At 40.7% G+C, this 18,342-nt stretch overlaps 4 protein-coding genes and 1 pseudogene across 5 annotated transcripts; 4 read left to right on the top strand and 1 right to left on the bottom strand.

Moving 5' to 3' along the window:
* Window positions 1-124: 124 nt before the first annotated feature.
* Window positions 125-6,224, top strand: LOC143847802 (uncharacterized). 2 transcript variants are annotated; one of them, XM_077356576.1, is made up of 3 exons: window positions 125-1,125; window positions 1,156-1,243; window positions 5,924-6,224. In XM_077356576.1, exons 1-3 carry the CDS (start codon window positions 134-136, stop codon window positions 6,008-6,010), a joined length of 1,167 nt encoding a protein of 388 aa, XP_077212691.1. In that variant the 5' UTR covers window positions 125-133; the 3' UTR covers window positions 6,011-6,224. The 2 variants fall into 2 exon arrangements, with proteins under 2 accessions (XP_077212691.1, XP_077212689.1); XM_077356574.1 differs by having other exon boundaries at window positions 125-1,243.
* Window positions 6,209-12,786, top strand: LOC143847800 (Pentatricopeptide repeat (PPR) superfamily protein). The gene is made up of 2 exons (XM_077356573.1): window positions 6,209-6,338; window positions 6,435-12,786. The coding sequence occupies exon 2, from the start codon at window positions 9,931-9,933 to the stop codon at window positions 11,998-12,000; it is 2,070 nt and encodes a 689-aa protein (XP_077212688.1). The 5' UTR covers window positions 6,209-6,338; window positions 6,435-9,930; the 3' UTR covers window positions 12,001-12,786.
* On the bottom strand, window positions 6,824-10,130 carry LOC143847801 (pentatricopeptide repeat-containing protein At5g66520 pseudogene; annotated as a pseudogene).
* Window positions 12,018-12,656, top strand: LOC143847908 (uncharacterized). The gene has a single exon (XM_077356694.1). It carries the CDS (start codon window positions 12,018-12,020, stop codon window positions 12,654-12,656), a length of 639 nt encoding a protein of 212 aa, XP_077212809.1.
* A 1,991-nt stretch (window positions 12,787-14,777) lies between the features above and the next one.
* LOC143848554 (Tetratricopeptide repeat (TPR)-like superfamily protein) lies at window positions 14,778-17,414 on the top strand. Its single transcript, XM_077357511.1, has one exon. It carries the CDS (start codon window positions 14,846-14,848, stop codon window positions 16,478-16,480), a length of 1,635 nt encoding a protein of 544 aa, XP_077213626.1. The 5' UTR covers window positions 14,778-14,845; the 3' UTR covers window positions 16,481-17,414.
* Window positions 17,415-18,342: the final 928 nt, after the last annotated feature.

The raw sequence follows: 18,342 nt of genomic DNA, 5'->3' as shown, positions 1-18,342 counted from the left end.
ATAATCCAGGATTGTTTCAGAAGCTAAAACCCGGATTCTAGGGGCCGTTTAGATACATGAAACTTATAATCCATTATTATTAGCCTGAAATAATAAATCCACCCCCTTTTCTTCCCTGGGCCAGCCCCCTAGAATGTTAATGGTCGAGAAGGAAGCCACGCAACCCCTCTCTCTAAGCGTTAGTTTTCTAAAACAGAATGAGATCTGGGCCCTCTTTGGAAACTCATATCCTATAAAGAAGGCATCAGATCTCCTCCTACATCCTCACACAACACAAGAACAAGAAAGAGAGAAAAAAAAAGAGGCATCTGTTCTCAGCAGCATCAAAATGTCTTACTACGCGAAGGGGAGTCAGAGATCTGAAGGCGATGGAGACGAATTCGACGAGTACGATCCCACCCCTTATGGAGGCGGATACGATATCGCCCTCACTTTCGGTCGTCCTCTCGCCCCATCCGACGAGATCTGCTATCAATCTTCCTCAACTTCCTCCTCTTCCTCGGCCACCAACTACGAAAGGCCTCAATACTCATCTTCTAACTCTCAGTCCTCTTCTCCTTACGGACGGATCGGAGAATCCACTGAGAATTATGGCTATTCTCGTCCAAACCCTAATCAGCCCCAGCACGAGGAGGAGGAGGTCTATGCGCGCCCTAAGCCCAATTATGGATTCAAGCCGGGTATGAATACGGAGGAGAATGAACCTGGTTCGGGTTATGGGTCAAGGCCTAAACGGGATGAGGATTCTTCTTCTCATGGGTATGGTGGGAGGAGGACTGAGAGACCTGATTATGAGAGGCCCAGTTACGAGAAGCCCACTTATGAACAGCCCGAGTACGAGAGGCCCACTTATGAACAGCCCGAGTACGAGAGGCCCACTTATGAGCAGCCCGAGTATGAGAGGCCCAAGCCGCAGTACGGGAGGCCCACTTACGAGAAGCCCAGTTATGAAGAGCCCGAGTACGAGAAGCCCAAGCCCCAGTACGGGAGGCCCAGTTACGAGAGGCCCACTTATGAACAGCCCGAGTACGAGAAGCCCGCTTATGAGCAGCCTGAGTACGCGAGGCCCACTTATGAGCAGCCCGAATACGAGAGGCCCACTTATGAGCAGCCCCAATATGAGAGGCCCAGTTATGAGCAGCCCCAATATGAGAGGCCCAGTTATGAGCAGCCCAAGCCCACGTATGGAATGCCAGGGTATGAGGAGCCCAGTGGTCATGAAGGATATACTCGCCCTAAATACGTGAGCATCTCTTTCTCCCTCTCTATTTTCTCGAGCTGATAGTATATATCAGTTTGCGTTTTAATTGTATGTATGAATTTTTTGGTTCCTTTCTACTGTTAGAATATGTTAGATTTAGATATGACCACTGGATTGTGTGTGTGATAGATTAGGGAATTGTGCTGTCTTTCTATTTTTATCCTTTAGTGTTCTATATAAAGACTTGTTGTTTACCGATCAAAAAAAAAAAAAAAAAAGACTTGTTGTTATGTTTATCTTCGGAATGTTGTGCATAAAAACTCATTAGACTCATTGTAATGGTAATCTAAGATTTAATGAAACCCTTAATTTTGTCATCTACATGACCAAGCTTTTGTACTTGTTGTTCTTTTGCCATCAATGATAGTTTCCTCATTTTTGTTGCTTATTTAGAATGTATTGTTGGATGATTGATGTGAAGGTTATGTGAAATCAGACTGGTGGTAATCATTTGAGAATTCGTGCATTTGATTTGAAAAATCTTGCCTGTACACAATGGAATCAATTTTGGTTACATATCCATTCTTGATCTGTGGAAAACTTTGATCAGGATTTGTATTAGTCTAATTTCCGCTTGGTCTACATGACTGACACTCCCATTAAATTGATGCGTACCCATTGCTTCTCTTTTATGTTTATGTTATAACAAGGTCAACTAAAAATCTTACCTTATAAGGTTATTTCTTGAATGGCTTGTTTTGAAAAGGGTGCTATTTTTTCTCATACCTCATCGCTTATATGGCATTTTGCATGCAAACATTATTTGCCATCATTCTATCCACTTTTCTGTCAATGCATGTGACCCAGTTGATCATCCATTGCCTTGACATTGTATGCCAAAGTGGTGTTGTCAAGCTTTATGATGGTCTTGAATTGAAGAATTCTTGACGCTTGAGTCACAAGATTAGTCACTTGCCGGGTAATCTGGTCAAAGAGGGTTTGACCAAGTGATGACTTCATCAAGCCTCTTGACCTAGAAGAATTTCCACCCAATGAGCAATCAACGATAAAACTTACTGGTTAATAGAATAGATGTTTCTTGCCGAACCTTTGAAGATGCGCCTATTCATTTCTTTCCAAATCGTCCAAGTCACATAAAAAAGGATGAGACTCCATAATATCCAGTCCCTCGTTGGCCAAGGTGCAAAGTTCCACACCCCAAAATGATAAACAATATGATTTAGGAACACACAGGCAATACCAAGTAGATTTAGAATATAGGTACAGTCGTACAGATATCTAATGCCACCATGCAATGAATAAAGATATGGTCTATGGTTTTCCCGCCACGAGGCATAAAGTGCAATGATCAACAATAATAGCATTGCGACAATGCAAGTGATCTAGTTAAGAAACGTAATCTAAGCAAAATGCAGACACTAGGTGTGCGTTTGGATTGCCGAAATCAGAAATCAAGAATCAGCATTTGACTCTATCTCCACAAATCCGGCGTTTGGTTGGTATTAGTGTATTACTCGGTGTAAAGGGAATGACCAAGCGGAATGCCGGGTGGAATCTTGGGCGGATTATGTTACCGCCCAAGATAGGTGGTATTCTGATTCCACAACAAAAAAAAAAAACTCAATTTGGAAATTGTGTGGAAAAGTTCTCTGCCTGATTTGAGGGCCAAGTGCTGTTTTAGTACAGAGAGAAAAACTAGGACTCTCTATCACAGCAAACGATTTCCGTTCAACATCAGCAAAGGATTTTCGTTCTCTCTCCAGGTAGTGGGAAAAATACAGAGAAAACTAGGGCTCCCTCTTAGTACAGAAAAGGGCTTTTTATTCTCTTCACACTTTTCCTGATCAATATCCCTCTGATGGAAATTAGAGCTATCATAGCCCGGCATTGCTTGTAAAATCGCAAAAATATTTATAGATCTCAACACCATTGCAATCGACAGGAAAATGCTGAAATAGAATCGAAGGAGCTCATAGATTAAATAAACGTTGTTTCCACCGCAAAAACCCTCGCTTGGTAGCAAAAATCCTCAGATAATGCGAAACAATGGCGGGGAAAAACTAGATTGAGATCTTCCCATGCGAAACACTCCAGAGAAATCAAAAGAAGGGGCCGTTTAGACACCATGGAAACCCTAGAGATTTGAAAAATGGAGAAGATGAAATCTCTTTCTAAATTCCAGGGTGAATTCCGGTGCTTACCAAACTGGATATTTGGAATTGTCATTCCCTTTCACAAAGGAATTGGTATTGGAAAGGAATTTGATACCAATACCAATTCTTGATTCCTACAAGCCAAACGCACCCTAGGTGAAATAGGAGTCCCATATATCCTGTTTGTTGGCGAGGAAGGTAGTACTGATGCAAGAAGTTGGTCGAAAGAATAGCTGAGAAGACCTCATCTCGAGCCCAAATCTAGCTTCTCTTATTCTTGCCCTCTCGTCATATTAAAGTCTAGTGCAAGGTTTCCATAATTGAATCCAACGTCAATCTTCTTATCAAAACATTTCCTACGACATTTTACCTTCCAATCTGGCTTGTCGTTTACTTGGTTAAAAGATTCTTTGACTGGGATCTCCTTTGCATGTCTCTCCATACTGTGACTCCCATGATCCTATAACTGTATGACGAATTCCAGCAAACAAAGCTTGCCTCGTGCTTCTCCCCAATCTCCTTTGTCCAGAGATGAGATCTTTCCTCCCAGAATCTCCCCAACCACTTTCCCAGCTATTATCTGTTCATGGCCTTGAGATTTCTAATGCCTAGCTCCCCCCAACCCTGATGTAGACAGGGAAGAGTTGATAATTGGCCATTCATTTAGTTCATAGAATCGTCTCCATCTCAGTTTGAGGTGGGTTGTGCCGAACTGCTGATGTGCTGGATGGTTCCCGGCTTCATAAGGGAATTTCAGATGTACAATCTCTTTTTTAGACACCCAGTCCCCCTCTGTTTTTGCTTCTTTCCCCCCTGTTTCCTGCTCGTTATCTCTGCTGTGATTACGATTGATATTTGTAATTCTGCTGAAATCAACAATAAAATCTTAGAGAGCACGTGCATGCACACACACTCACTCACTCACTCTAGCAATAGTTGCCAGAGTGGGAAGCGAGAAACGAAAGCAGGAAGCATGGGGTTTAGAAAAGGGAAAATGCGAGAAGCGAAAAGCTCTAAGAAAGTAAAGAGAAAATGTGTGAGATTATAGTAGGTTAGAGAAGAACAATCAATATAGGTAAGGATTAAAATAATAAAAGAATAAAATTTGCAACTTATTCGAATTAAAAGTTTTAGGAATTTACAATTTCACATGTTTCATGTACATTTAATTTTCAGTTTTTTGAAAAATATCCATATAGTTTTCATTTGGAAGTTTAGATGAGTTTTCAAGTTTTAAATGCACTCTTTTATTTTTAAGAAGATATTCTTTTAAGAAGAAAGTCTCCTAAATAGGGCTCGTACTATTAATTAAGAGTAAATGCGCAGGAAGAGTTTGGGAAGCATGCTTCCCTTAAATTTGGGAAGCAAAAAAAACTTAGCTTCCGAAGCGAGTTTCTGGGGAAGCGAGCTTCCAATTCGACTAGAAAGTTTCTGATAAGTTTCAAAGAAAAGTGAACTCATTAAGGGGTCGGTAGGGTATCATTATATATTGGGAGTTTAATGCCTCTTGATTTCGTAGTTTTACTCTTCATTGTAGGCTCTTGTGAGGCTCTTTTTTTTTTCATGTTTCTTCTTTGTTATCTCTGTTGTGATTACAATTGATATCTATTATTCTGCTGAAATCAGCAATAAAATCTTACCCACTGTTTAAATACACACACTCACACAATTTCTACTTCTTTTCTCTTTAATAGAATTTTATGTACTGTTTCAAAAAATAAAAATAAAGATAAATAAAAAAATAAAGAACACTTTAAGGAGTGCGTTGGGAATCATTATATAATGGAAGTTTTGTGCCTCTTCATTGTAGGCTTCTTGTAATGCTTCCTTGGCTGTCTTTACTTTATTTTATTTTTTTCTGTTTAAAAATTTCTTCTTTATCTCTACCATTCAGAAAACAAAAAATCTTCTTTATCTCTCAATCTTGCGCTGATCCTTAATTGTCTTTATGTTTGGTTTCAAGTGTAAAAGCTCTTCTTTGTACTTGAAAAACTCGCCTAAGTTGACATGTCTATCTTGATGAAAGTCGGGAAGCTTGATGGTATACTTCGCCCGGTTTAAGTTGCAAATAGCAATCAACGTAATGAATTAGCAGATTTTTTAGCCAATGTGAGTGAGTTGTGGGCATTGCTTCTTAAGGGGCAATCTCTACCCCGCTTGTAGTGTGTTTTTTATCTTTATGTTTTTTCAGGCAATAAAATCTTGTAGTCTTGCCCAAAAGGTTGTAATCAACATTTTTAGCCCAAATTGAGTTTCCAAATTTTAAACCTTCGGTCAAGATTGCATTGATGATAGTATAAAAAAAATAGAATATCACTTTTTTCATATGAACAATGAATGCCAAATTCAATTAGTTATATATTCATATAACTTAGACGTAAGAATGAGATTGGCTCTGCTTCTTTCAAAGTAAAGCAAAATTACACCCATTTTTTAGTGGAAAAATGGGTGCAAATTTTGTTTTACGCCTATTTTACATAGAAAGAACGGGATGTAAACAGAATTTTGTTGCCTTGCTTGATTCTTTTATATTTAAATGTATTGGCAGGGAAATGATGGTGATGATGATGAGGAAAAGAAGCAGCAACGCCATCAGAAGCACCGCCACCATCGCAAGTATTCTGATGATGAATGAATGTGAAGTTGGGTGTGGCATGATGTCCCCTTAGAACTAGACTAGATTAAATAAAGGGGGACAAGTGTTCCTTAATGGTTATTTCTGTGTTTAAGACATATTTTGGTTTGCATTTCCAGTGACTTGTTTTACTTAAATGTGTGAAAAAACTCTTGCATGGTTTGGATTGCACTATATAATTTCTCATATTATATACATGGGAAACTTTCTTTTCTTTCCGTTTGTAGACTCTTGGAATTGAAAGCAGGGGATGCTGAAATTTGGAACGTTTAGATGCTTGAGAGAGAGCCCAAAAAAGAGTGGGCCTAAACATTCATGAATTGGAGAGGTAGCTATGTTTACTCTTTACTAATAATCCTTACAGGAAAATGTTCCTCTGAAATGGTGAAAACAAATCTGATCCCTGATGCTGATTTTGATGAAGATTTCCCTGTTGAAAGCCTTGGCAGCCAGAACAAATGCCAAGGTTCTTCACAATCCGGATTAGCATCCTCGCACCTGAATTATAATCAATCCCAAAGCAATAGCCAGTTTTTTCACTGTGAAGATGGAGAAATCCCATCTCATCAACGTGGCAGATGCTGAATGATATGAGCTTATGGAGGAGGAAATTCTTCTGGGGACAAGGCATTTATTAGCAGCTGTGAATGAATCTGGGTCACTTTTTTTCATGGATTTGCAACTCTACAGCAGAGAGAACATATGCTTTGAAACAAGCTTATTCATGATTCAACTGCTTAAATTTCTCGCCCAAGGTAGTTGAATATGTAAGCAAGTTTTATTGCCACATTAACTGTTGAGCTCTGAAGCCATAAGACAGTCACTTGATTTTATTTTTTTTGAAGACCTAAAACTTTTATTGATGAAAAGAACCCAAATACAAAGATGGTGACACGATGTCCCATAATTTACAAGAGAATCTCACCCTACAAAACTACAGAACTACATCAATGGGGCTCAAAAACTGCAATCCTTGCAGAAATGAATGCACTGAAACAGCGAGCCACTACCCTACATCTGATCACCCAAGCATTAGATAAGTGTTGCCCTTCTTACATGCCAAGAAAATCCTTAACAGGGGCCCTTACTCGAAGGATAAAGCGTCACCTGAGACGGTTGTCATTCCTTCCCTGCTTGCACCTCCTTTCAATAGCTTATCCGCATCCCCGTATGCTGATTGTGCCGACGCCACTAGATTTCGGATTTCTGTGATAATATCCTCTAGTCCAAGGTCCCACCACTTTGGAAGTAGCCCATAGGAGTGCTCGATAGTCACTTTATATCACTGCATGCCTTTGGGTTTGAATCCTAATATGATTAACACTGATCTGGTGGACCATCATGGCATGTTTGTTAAGCATCTAAGGTGTTTCCTTCCAAGCCATGGATTTCAGATGGATAATTCTCTACTTGGCCATCCCTGCACCGGCACTTCCTTCTACCTAGTTGTGATGTGTATTGACCCTTTCTTTGTTTTCTCTTCACTCCCATTTCTTGCTACGTTTTCTAGTAACTGAGCAGAATATCATCCATGGATTTTAAGTTGGATGTTTTTGGTCATAGCAAGAAAAAGACCAAAAACGAAATGCAGAATTAATGTATTAGGCTCCCCCCACCCAACTGTAGCCGGGAGTCTTGTTTGCTCCTCTGTCTTTCATGGTTTGCCTCGTCTCAATCGCATCTACTCTTCGACCAGCGGCTGCATAGATATTGCAGAGTAGGACATAGTAACCTCCTTCATCAGGTTTCAGTTCCAGCAGCTTCTTCACAATCCGTTCCCCCATTCTGACATCGCCATAAATCCTACAGGCACCAAGCAATGCTCCCCAAACAACATCATTGCTGGGTATTGGCATGTCCATGATCAGTCTGTATGCCTCCTCCAATAGTCCTGCTCTCCCCAGCATGTCCACCATGCACCCGTAATGCTCAATTCCGGGCTTTATTTTATATTCCCTCTGCATTCTCTCGAACAATCTACGCCCTTGGTCGACCCATCCCCCCTTGTGCACGCAAGCACTCAATACTGCTAGAAATGTCACACTGTCTGGCCTCTCCCTCATATTCTCAAACAGCCCAACAGCTTCTTCTGCCATCCCATGCATGGCACAGGCCGAAATCATTGAATTCCAAGAGATTAAGCTCTTCCTCTCCATCCTCTCAAACACCTGCCATGCCATCTCCATGCACCCGCACTTGGAATACATGTCTATCAATGCATTGCCAAGAGAAACCATCCACGAGAAGCCATTCTCATCAATGTAACGGTGCACGCTCGACCCTGCCTCCAAGTCTCCTAACCTTGTGCAGGCCGAGATGACACCCACCATTGTAACCTCGTCCGGTCTCACCCCACTTATCCTCCGCATCTCATGAAACAATTCTAGTGCTTCTTTTGAGCGCCCTGCCTGGGCGTAACCTGAAATCATTGCAGTCCAAGAGACCACATCCTTCTCCGGCATCCCCTCAAAGATGTGCCTTGCATCGTCCAATTCACGTGTCTTTACATGTGCTACGACCAAGCCTGACCATGACACGACATCTGGGGTGATCATCTCATCAAAAACCCGATGGGCTGAGGATGGAATTCCATTGGTAGCATAGAAATGGATCAATGCATTCTGCACGAAGAGATGTGAAGAGAAGCCAAATTTCAAGACTTGTGCGTGCATCTCTGATGACGATGACAAATTTTTACTAGATGGAGTTATCATCCGGGATAGCGCCTTAAGGGCAAAGGTAAAGGTGAATTCATCGGGTGGGACGGAATTGTGTCTCATTTGTTTGAACAAGGAAATGGAATAGGAAGGATGTTGGGTGTTGGCAAAGCCTCGGATGATGGTGTTGTAGAAGAAGGTGTTTGGTTTGTGCATTTGAGAGAATAGGACGTGGGCATAGCGCAAATCACCCGCGGGCGAGACGGCTGCGAACCTCAACATCTTTGCCAGGATGAGATTGTGTTGGTTGGTAATGTTCCTGAGTAGTTGAGCATGGATGCACTTCAGTTGTCGCATGGTGGTGCAGCTCTGAGAGAGAGAAACAAGGGTCGTGATGAGGCATGTTGATGTTGGAGGTTTTTGCATCGATATCTCGTCTCTGCTTCTCTACTCTGTATGAGCCCGCCTTGGGAAAAGACCAAGCCCACTTCAATCCTTCAATGCTGATATCAGAAGCTTCTGAACCTCTATGCAACTGTCCACTGTTGTTACGACTAAGTAGTAGTCTTACTAGTTTTCTAAGTCAGAACAAGCGAAAGAAATCTCTTTGGGGCATTTCTTCGAGCACTGAGTGTGCGACCACTCGTTGGAGGATTTTCCAAAAAGGGTTATTTTGAAATGGGTACTCTATCTACCTTTAGTATGACTGGACAGACCACCACGTCCTGCTTCTCACTTCACTACTAAAGAACCACCAAAAATGGGTGCCATTCTATACTGAAGTGGAATGAGGCTGCTATTCTACAGAAAAAAGAGACTAACAAAATTCTTCTTAGAACAAATGTTGGATGGAATGACAATTGGCAATTCCAACCAAACACCTCCTAGTGCCGATAATTTGTACTTTTATTTCTAATACTTAATACAAAAAAAAAAAAAAAAAAAAAAAAAAAACTAGTGATATAAGATATGAGAGAGCACAATATTGATCAAAAGATAGATACGTAAATATTAGTACTGTTCAAAATACATGCTATGGTTAATTCGCACCCACATCCCCTGTAGGATAATACACCCCCTTTCAACCTGAATTGTGGGCAGACTTTAACCTTTTTTATGCCAAATCCCGTTAACAGTGGGGTGTATTATCCTAAAGGGGGAGCGAAAAAATCATCTCCCATTAACTTTTACATACTCTGTAAAATACAAAAGAGGGAGTGAGGGACGAGAGATGTTAGATGAATAAGAGCCCCTTCTTAGGCAATGTTGAAATTCTTGGTGCCAAAGAATACGCTTGCATGGACTAAAAGAGTCCTCAAACCCATCACCATCAACGATATCTCAAGAACAAACCACACATCATCACCACCACCACCATCATCATCATCTCATATTGATGCACATCTCATAACGTCTATACTCAATTTCCCAGATGCTTCTCAGGCATTTAAGTTGTTCATACGATCTTTCAAAAATTTAGACATGACTAAACATACCCAACTCTATTCAGCCATCATCCATGTCTTAACCAGGGCCAGATGTTACACCAATGCCAACTGTTTGATGAAAGAACTCATCCAAACTCTTCAAACTAAAAGTGACCCTCATCACCTCGCTTCCTCCGTTTTCAATCTCCTTAATCGTTTACAAAGCTCCAAATTCACTCCTGCCGTGTTTGATGTTCTAATCATCACCTTTTCCCAAATGGGTCTCTTCGACGAAGCCTCCTGGGTGTTTTATAAGATAACGTCTTTGCCCGCTGTTCAAGCTTGCAATGCACTCCTGAATGGATTCCTTAAAATGGGTTCATTCGATTACGTATGGAAACTGTACCATGGTATGCTCTTTCGCGGGCTTGCCCCCAATGTTGTCACTTATAATGTTCTGATCAATGTTTGTTGCCACCAAGGGGACATACAGAAAGCTCTTGCATTCACCAACGAGATGACCGATAAGGGAATCAATCCGACAGTCGTGACATATACCACTCTTCTCTATGGTTTTTGGAACCAAGATATGAATTTGGAAGCTGTTGACATGTTCAACAAGATGCAGCAATTGGAGGTGACTCCCAATCTCTACACTTACAATGTGATGATGGACGGTTACTGTAAAATGGCGGATGTGCGCCAAGCGTTTGTGTTTTATAGAGAGATGCTTGGAAATGGTTTGCAGCCAAATGTTGTTACATTTAGTTCATTGATCAATGGTCTTTGTAAGGAAGGTGATTTGGGAGCCGCCAAAGATCTTTTTCTCAATATGATGGTCAAGCATGGTGTTGTTCCGAATGTGTTTATTTTTAACTGTTTGATTGATGGTCAATGTAAGGCAGGTAATTTGCCGGAGGCTCTTAGTCTCTATTCGGAGATGAACAAGGCGGATATCTCACCTGATGTTTTTACATATAGCATTCTGATAAAGGGTCTCTGCGGTGTGGGTAGAGTTGTAGATGGAGCTGATTTATTCCACAAAATGGAGCGAGAGGGAATTCTTGCCAATTTGGTCACATACAATACTCTGATTGATGGGTACTGTAAACACAAAAATATAGAGGAAGCTTTGAAAGTCTGTTCTCTGATGATGGAAAGGGGAATAGAGCCCAATGTCATCACCTTTTCTTCATTGATAGATGGATATTGCAAGGAGGGGAAGATGGAATTTGCCATGGGATTATATTCAGAAATGATAGTTAAAGTTCTCAAGCCTGATGTTGTTGCTTATACAGCTTTGATTGATGGGCATTCCAAAGATGGAAACCTTAAAGAGGCATTTCGTCTTCTGAAGGAAATGGAAGAGATTGGTCTTAAGTTGAATGTTTTCACCCTCAATTGCCTAATAGATGGATTGTGCAAGGATGGGAGAAGTGGTGCTGCAGTCAAATTTTTCTTAGAGAAAACAGGGGTTGATTTCTATGCAAGTGGGAATACAAAAGAATGCGTGGCTGATACTTCAACTGAAAAAGGCCTGTGTTCTCCAAACTGCATTACGTTTACTGCTCTAATTCAAGGTCTGTGCAGAGATGGGCGTATTCTGAAAGCCAGCAAGTTTTTTGGGGATATGAGAGATTTGGGTCTGGTTCCTGATGTTCTTACTTACACTATTCTTATGATGGGGCAATGCAAACGGGGGCACATGTTCAATGCTATGATGCTGCAAGCTGACATGGTGAAAATGGGTATCGAGCCCAATGCGGTTACATATCGTGTGTTAGCTACCGGCTACCGGGAGTATGGAGACCTCCAATCAACTCACATGTGTTATAAAGACTCAGACAATCTAGAATCACGCCAAGTGTATAATTACATGTTGCTAGAATCATACAATTTAATTTAGGATGCCACGGGGAATCCATGTTGACATCGATTCCATATGCAGTTGTGTGGCACATATGGAATGAACACAATAACCGGATATTTTGTGGTAAGGAGAGGGGTCAACCATACATTACTCTTGACACTAAACTGTCTATTATTAAATGGGCTCATGCTAAGGGCGGCAACCCTTATTCTGTTGGGGAAATCCTGCGTAACTGCTTCAAGGTTGCCTCTGAGAAGAAATATCACAGCAAACTTTTACCAAAGTGGACCCCACCTCCTGAGGGATGGTTCAAACTCAACTTTTACGGGAGCTCTCGCGGAAGTCCTGGTATGGCCGGTGTAGGTGGGGTTATTCGGGATCATAATGGGTCCATCATTATGTCCAGCCCGGCAGGTGTATGCGATGCGAATGAGGCAGAGGTTTCTGTCCTCCTAGTCGCCTTGAAATGGTATGCACTTACACAATCTCGGTCCACTAAGGAGATTCTGCAAATACAATTGCATGGGCGGAACAAGAAATGTGGACCGTGGCGTATATCATATAAGATTGATCAGATTTGGGATCTGATTGCTATCATTCACTTTTCACTTACTCACATGCGGCTATCTGCGAACCGCATGGCTGATGAGTTGGCTAAGGAGGGCGTGGACCGGGACTATCCTTATTGTTGATCATGCCAATTCTTAGGGGCATTCATCATGTGTTTTTTGTTTTTAGCTTTTCGGGCCTTATGCATGGTCATTGTTGTTTTTTGGGGATGGCTCTGATTTTATGCAATATATTTCATTACCTTTTTGGAAAAAAAAAAAAGGATCCTACAATTTATGATTCAAATTCAACAATCGACTTAAATATCACTGAAAAATTGGAATCCTACATTTTATGATTCAGATTCAATATCGACTCGAATGTCAGAGAAAATGAGATCGAGTCAGATATCATAAATTCAGGTAAAGGTTTGAGGGCGCTCCTGGTTGATGGCGCCCATGAAAATGCAGTTTGGTGGTAAGCCGAAAAGATTAATAGGCCGCAGTGGCTGAGGCTCGTAATTAACGAGCTAGTTAACATAACAAGGGAACGCAAACACAACTTTTAGGCAGGGTCAGAGAGACCAATGTAACTGCCGATTCTTTGGCCAAAGTTGTGAGTTGAGTTTTTCATTGAAGGGACAATCTCTTCCCAGATTGTAATTTTTTTTTTTTAAGTTTAACGATTTCATTAGTTAAACTATAATTGGAATACAACTATGGGGACAAGGCGTCCCCCAATGCACAAAGGGTGCAGTCTAAACGACCCAAAGATTACACCCTGAACCATTTTGAGCATCCCCGTGAAGACTCAATTAGAACTGCTGAAACAGTCCCAAATTCACATTTAATCTCCAAAGAGTCTAAATCTAAAATAATTAGTTTCTGAATGTTAGTTTAAGAAGAATTTTCAAAAAAAAAGAAAAAGTGTTAGTTTAAATCCATTGTAAGTTCAGAAAAACGTACCCTTCTTAGTAAATTCCAAGCTAGGCATTGTATTTTGAAGCTATACTAATCATTCAAAAAATTTGGTTAATTGAAAGACCTGCTATCCTCACTGAGAGATAAGAGTGAGCAGGGGCGGAGCCAGGAATTTTCTCCAAGGGGGCAAAAAATAGTTATTATAAAATAATCAAAATATTATTATAAAGTAAAAAATTAAATTCATACAAATTTCAATTCAAATTACTTCCAATTTAAAAAACATTTATATTTTTTTGCCTACGGAAAATTTGCTCAATTTTATTCGGGGATTTTTCATGTTTTGATGTATTATAGTTATGAAGATTGGATTTGCGAATTATTAGGTGAGATGAATGCTTCTAGAACATATTTATGAAGTTGTTTGAAGAGTATTGAGAAAATTGCGCGTATTTTTCCATTTAACACGTATATATTCTCAGTACAATGTACTTATTTTTATTAATAAATTGTAACTAAATAGTGGGCCCCACTATATACATGGGTTTGGTTGGAGATGGTGGGCCACACACCATGAAAACATAGTATGAAATGATGGGCCCCATCCAATAAGGTGGGAAAATATTCCACAATAGGAAAAATTCCAAAACTGAGGCCAATAATCCGTTAAGACTCAAATCAAATTTCAAAATTTGTTGGGTGTCCATTTAGGATAGTACCACGACCATGTGGGCCTCCTGATGATGTTTTTACAAGATCAATGGTCTTGATTTCATATACATGTTTTCCCTCTATAAACCCCAAAATTCTTTTTTTCTCCTGCTGATCACAAAATTATAAAGTGGACTTTGGAGGGTAATTTTGTAGTTATTGTTAGAAAATAATGGCATTTTTAAAGTAACTTTGCCTCACAAACCCATCTCCTCCAAGCCTAACTTTTCTTCTCTTCCTAAATTCTGAAATTTGACTTTGGTTTTTTGGCAATAAAAGATGGGGCAATCTTTCTTCTTTTTTTTTGGAAAAGACCAACTCAAGGAATTTTTTTGGTTGCCGGAATTTTTTTGATTCTTGGGACTTTTGTGGAATTTCCGCAGGAAACCCACGTTTGGTTGGTGGGCCAAAAATAATCCAGGAACCAAAATAACCCCGCACGAAACCCCAGGAAGGAAAAAAACAGGAACAAAAAATAAGCTTGTAGAAGCATTTTTTTTCCCAACGGTTCAAGCAACCAAACAAAGCCAATACGGTCAACCAAACATGGGATTTTTATTTTACTGGGATACTTCCAGGGAGTTTTTTTTCCCACCAATCTCCCCGGAAGTTTTTTGTTCCACAAAAAATCCCAAGAACCAACAAAATTCCGGCAACCAAGCCCCTGAGAGTGAGTAATTATGACTGAGGAGGAGGTATAAATGAATGGGAACTGGAAGGTAAATATAATATTTCTGGGAGAGGGGACGCTTTTGGATGCCTGTTTGCTATTGTGGGTAGATTCTTTGCATTTATTTAAGCATAATAACGGCTACGACTTCAAATTTTTGAAGACCCAATATTTTTTCCCACCAGTGGAGACTATGAAAAGACTAGGATTAAACCCCATTGTCCCTTCTCTTGTCATGGTCGTGGGCAAACTACTTGCAATGGTGGTTCCAAGCAAAACCCACCTCCATTCACATACCATCAGATCAAGAGGAAGAAAAAGACAAAGACCTAACACCACCATTTTCAATAACAAGGAGATTCTCTTACCTCTCCTACATCTGCAGAGGAGAGGTGCTTCTTCTATTGACAGCTTCACACTCCTTTCCTGCTGCGCCAAAACATCGTCCCTAGCTCAAGGGAAACAGATTCATTGCGTCGTGATAAGACTCGGCTTTGAATCTCTAGTCTTTCTACAAACAAGTCTCATAAAGATGTATTCTGTAATGGGGGATCTAGAAGACGCACACCGCGTGTTCAACGGAATCTCTCACAGAAAGAGAAGTGTTGTCTGTTGGACTGCTCTCATTTCTGCCTACGTTGACAACGGAAAGTCTACCAAAGCTCTCAACCTCTTTAGATTGATGCAGACGGAAAATGTAGAACCCGACCGCGTCACAATAACGGTCGCACTCTCTGCCTGTGCTCACCTTGGGGCACTTGACGTGGGAGAATGGATCCATGCTTACATCTCTCGCAAAAAAGGATTTGAAACAGATCTGTCTCTCCACAACGCCCTCATAAACATGTATTCTAAATGCGGAGACATTGACACTTCCCGGCGATTGTTTGATAAGTTTAGCCGAAGGGACATAACCACTTGGACATCCATGATTGTGGGTCATGCTCTTCATGGCCAAGCAGAAGAAGCTTTAACACTCTTTGCCAAATTGAAAGATAATAATAATAACGGCGACGATGGTGCTGGTTTTGGTTCTGTCATCCCTAACCAAGTCACCTTCATTGGAGTTTTAATGGCCTGTAGCCATGCAGGTTTGCTACAACAAGGGCTGCATCATTTGGAGAGCATGAGTGAGGATTACGGTCTCAAGCCTCAGATTTCACATTTTGGGTGCATTGTGGATCTATTCTGCCGAGCTGGGCTTCTCAAGGAAGCATATGACTTCATCAGAAAGATGCCAATCCAGCCGAATGCACTGGTGTGGCGCACTTTGCTCGCAGCATGTATGCTTCACGGTAACCTTGAACTCGGCCTACACGTTCGACACAGAGTGCTTGAGTTAGAGCCCAACTATGTTGGTGATGCTGTTTCCATCTCCAACATGTATGCAGCTGCTGGCATGTGGAATGATAAATCAACGGTAAGGAAACAGATAAAGCAGCAACGCAGAGCTCCAGGTTGCAGTTTGATTGAGGTGGAAAGCACCATCCATGAGTTTGTAGTTGCAGACAAACATCACCCTCAGAGGAGGGAGATATACAGCCTTCTTCAAGGCATGGTTAACATTTTGACAAGTACTTCTGATGAGTATGCTGTAGAAGCTTCAGATTTGGTTGATAATGAAGTTATAGAGGATGGAGTGAGGCAAAGAGATTATACCATTTAGTGGTATACGTAGTAGCTGCAAGCCTGCCACCGATAAACATATGGAGCGATAAGTAAGCCCAACCAAGCCATTCTAGAATTGGTCATTTTGTTTAGGTCCCGCATTTATTCTTCCCTGAATCAAACCCATATTAGTTACTCGAAGCCAAAGCTGGTTAGTTGAACCCAAGTTGATTACTTGACCCCAAATATGTGCAACTCGAACCCAAAATTTGTGTGCTGTTGCAAATTCCATAATTGAAATGAAACTTGTAAAAACATATTGCATTTATCGTTTAGATGAAAACCCTTTGCAAAAATCAGTTTGATGATGATGGAAGAAGGCTGAATCATACCACATGGTCACTCTCCTTAAGAATCCTATCCGCCCCTACAGTGCAGCCGGGATCTTCGACTCAACAATCCAAGGTAAAACATCCCAAATACTCAAATAGGCTCCGGTCCACATGCACTCGCTGACCAATCCACTTCGAATCACTTTGAAACTGTACAAAGACATAGAACGGAGAATGAAGGAACAAAATGCAAGGAGAGGAAACTGTAATTTTATGTATGTTTCTGTTGTGCAGAATCTCTATAAATCTGTAATTTTTGTACAAGGAATAATGTTGTCTTCTCTCTTTTATAGAGAGAAAATATGACCGCTGGGAGGATAAACACCCATTAAAGAGAGAATATTTCTCTCCCGTTGTGACTGTTGGAGAAGATGAAATGGTTCACAAACGGTAAGAAATCCTAAGATATTTTTTATTTACCAGGACCCGGACTGGGACCAAGTTTAATGCGTTAGCTGGGTTTCGCAGGGACCCCTACCAGTTTATTAAATAAAAAGAAAGATATTGCATTCAAGTATGCTAAACACCAACCCTATCATAGAAACACGAGATATGTATTAATTTTGCTTAAATATCAAAATTCTTGCTAGCCATTCTTTATGGAGCAAATTGGGGACGGCTTATGCCAGATTCGTCCTTGGGTGACTGACTGACTGGAGTCAAATGAGCAATCCTTCTGGCTCTGTTCACTTGCGTTCCCTGGAAAGCAAATCCCTGGAAAACAACCTCTTTTTTCCTTGACAAGACAAAATTCTGGTATTCACTTGCTTTCCAGGGAAAATAGAACTACACATGTGGAATTTCTGCAATAAGTCAAAAAATGACATGGAAAAGTCCATTTCCCTCTCTTTATGGATTTCATTTCCGACCAAAAACGCTCGGATTTATTTTCCTTGGGAAACTAGTGCAAAAAGAAGGGCAAGCAGTTTCCCTGGAAACCTTTTCCTGTTCAAGTGAACAGTCCAGGGAAACCTTTTCCTACGCAGATTCCCTGGATTTCTTTTCCTAATGCCACGTCAGATTTCCGAGAAACATTTTCTTTTCCTTTCCTTGGAAAACAAGTGAACAGAGCCTCTCGGAGTACATTCAAGGCTCTGTTCACTTGTTTTCTAAAAGAAAAGAAAGGAAAAGAATCTGACATGGAAAACTGGAAAAGAAAGGAAAAGAAACTGTGAGAAAATTCCGTTGTTCACTTGGCCGAGAAAGAAAGAGAAAGTATGCAGGCAAAGTAGTTTTCTCAGGAAAGTGACTTTCTCACCCTTTTGGTGAGAAAATTTAGAAGGAAAGTGCAAGAAAGTTCGTTTTCCACATCATTATTTATATTTTCCACCTGTGTAATTATGCTTTCCCGAGAAAACAAGTGAACAACGGAAAATGTCAAATCATGTCCGATCACGGAAAAATTTGGCTTACTTTCTTCTCCTTTATTTTCTCAAGGCAAGTGAACAGAGCCGGGGAATCTCCTTTTAATTTTTTTCCTTCATTTTTAGTACATCGGGAATCACGTGCTACCACACCAACCAGTAAT

Source organism: Tasmannia lanceolata, unplaced genomic scaffold (genome assembly GCF_043159265.1).
Source record: "Tasmannia lanceolata isolate RefF3 unplaced genomic scaffold, GAP_Taslan_0.1 ptg000016l, whole genome shotgun sequence".
In the NCBI taxonomy this organism is placed as follows: domain Eukaryota; kingdom Viridiplantae; phylum Streptophyta; class Magnoliopsida; order Canellales; family Winteraceae; genus Tasmannia; species Tasmannia lanceolata.
Note: the sequence above shows the minus strand (reverse complement) of the source record. Positions and strands in the feature narration are given on the sequence as shown.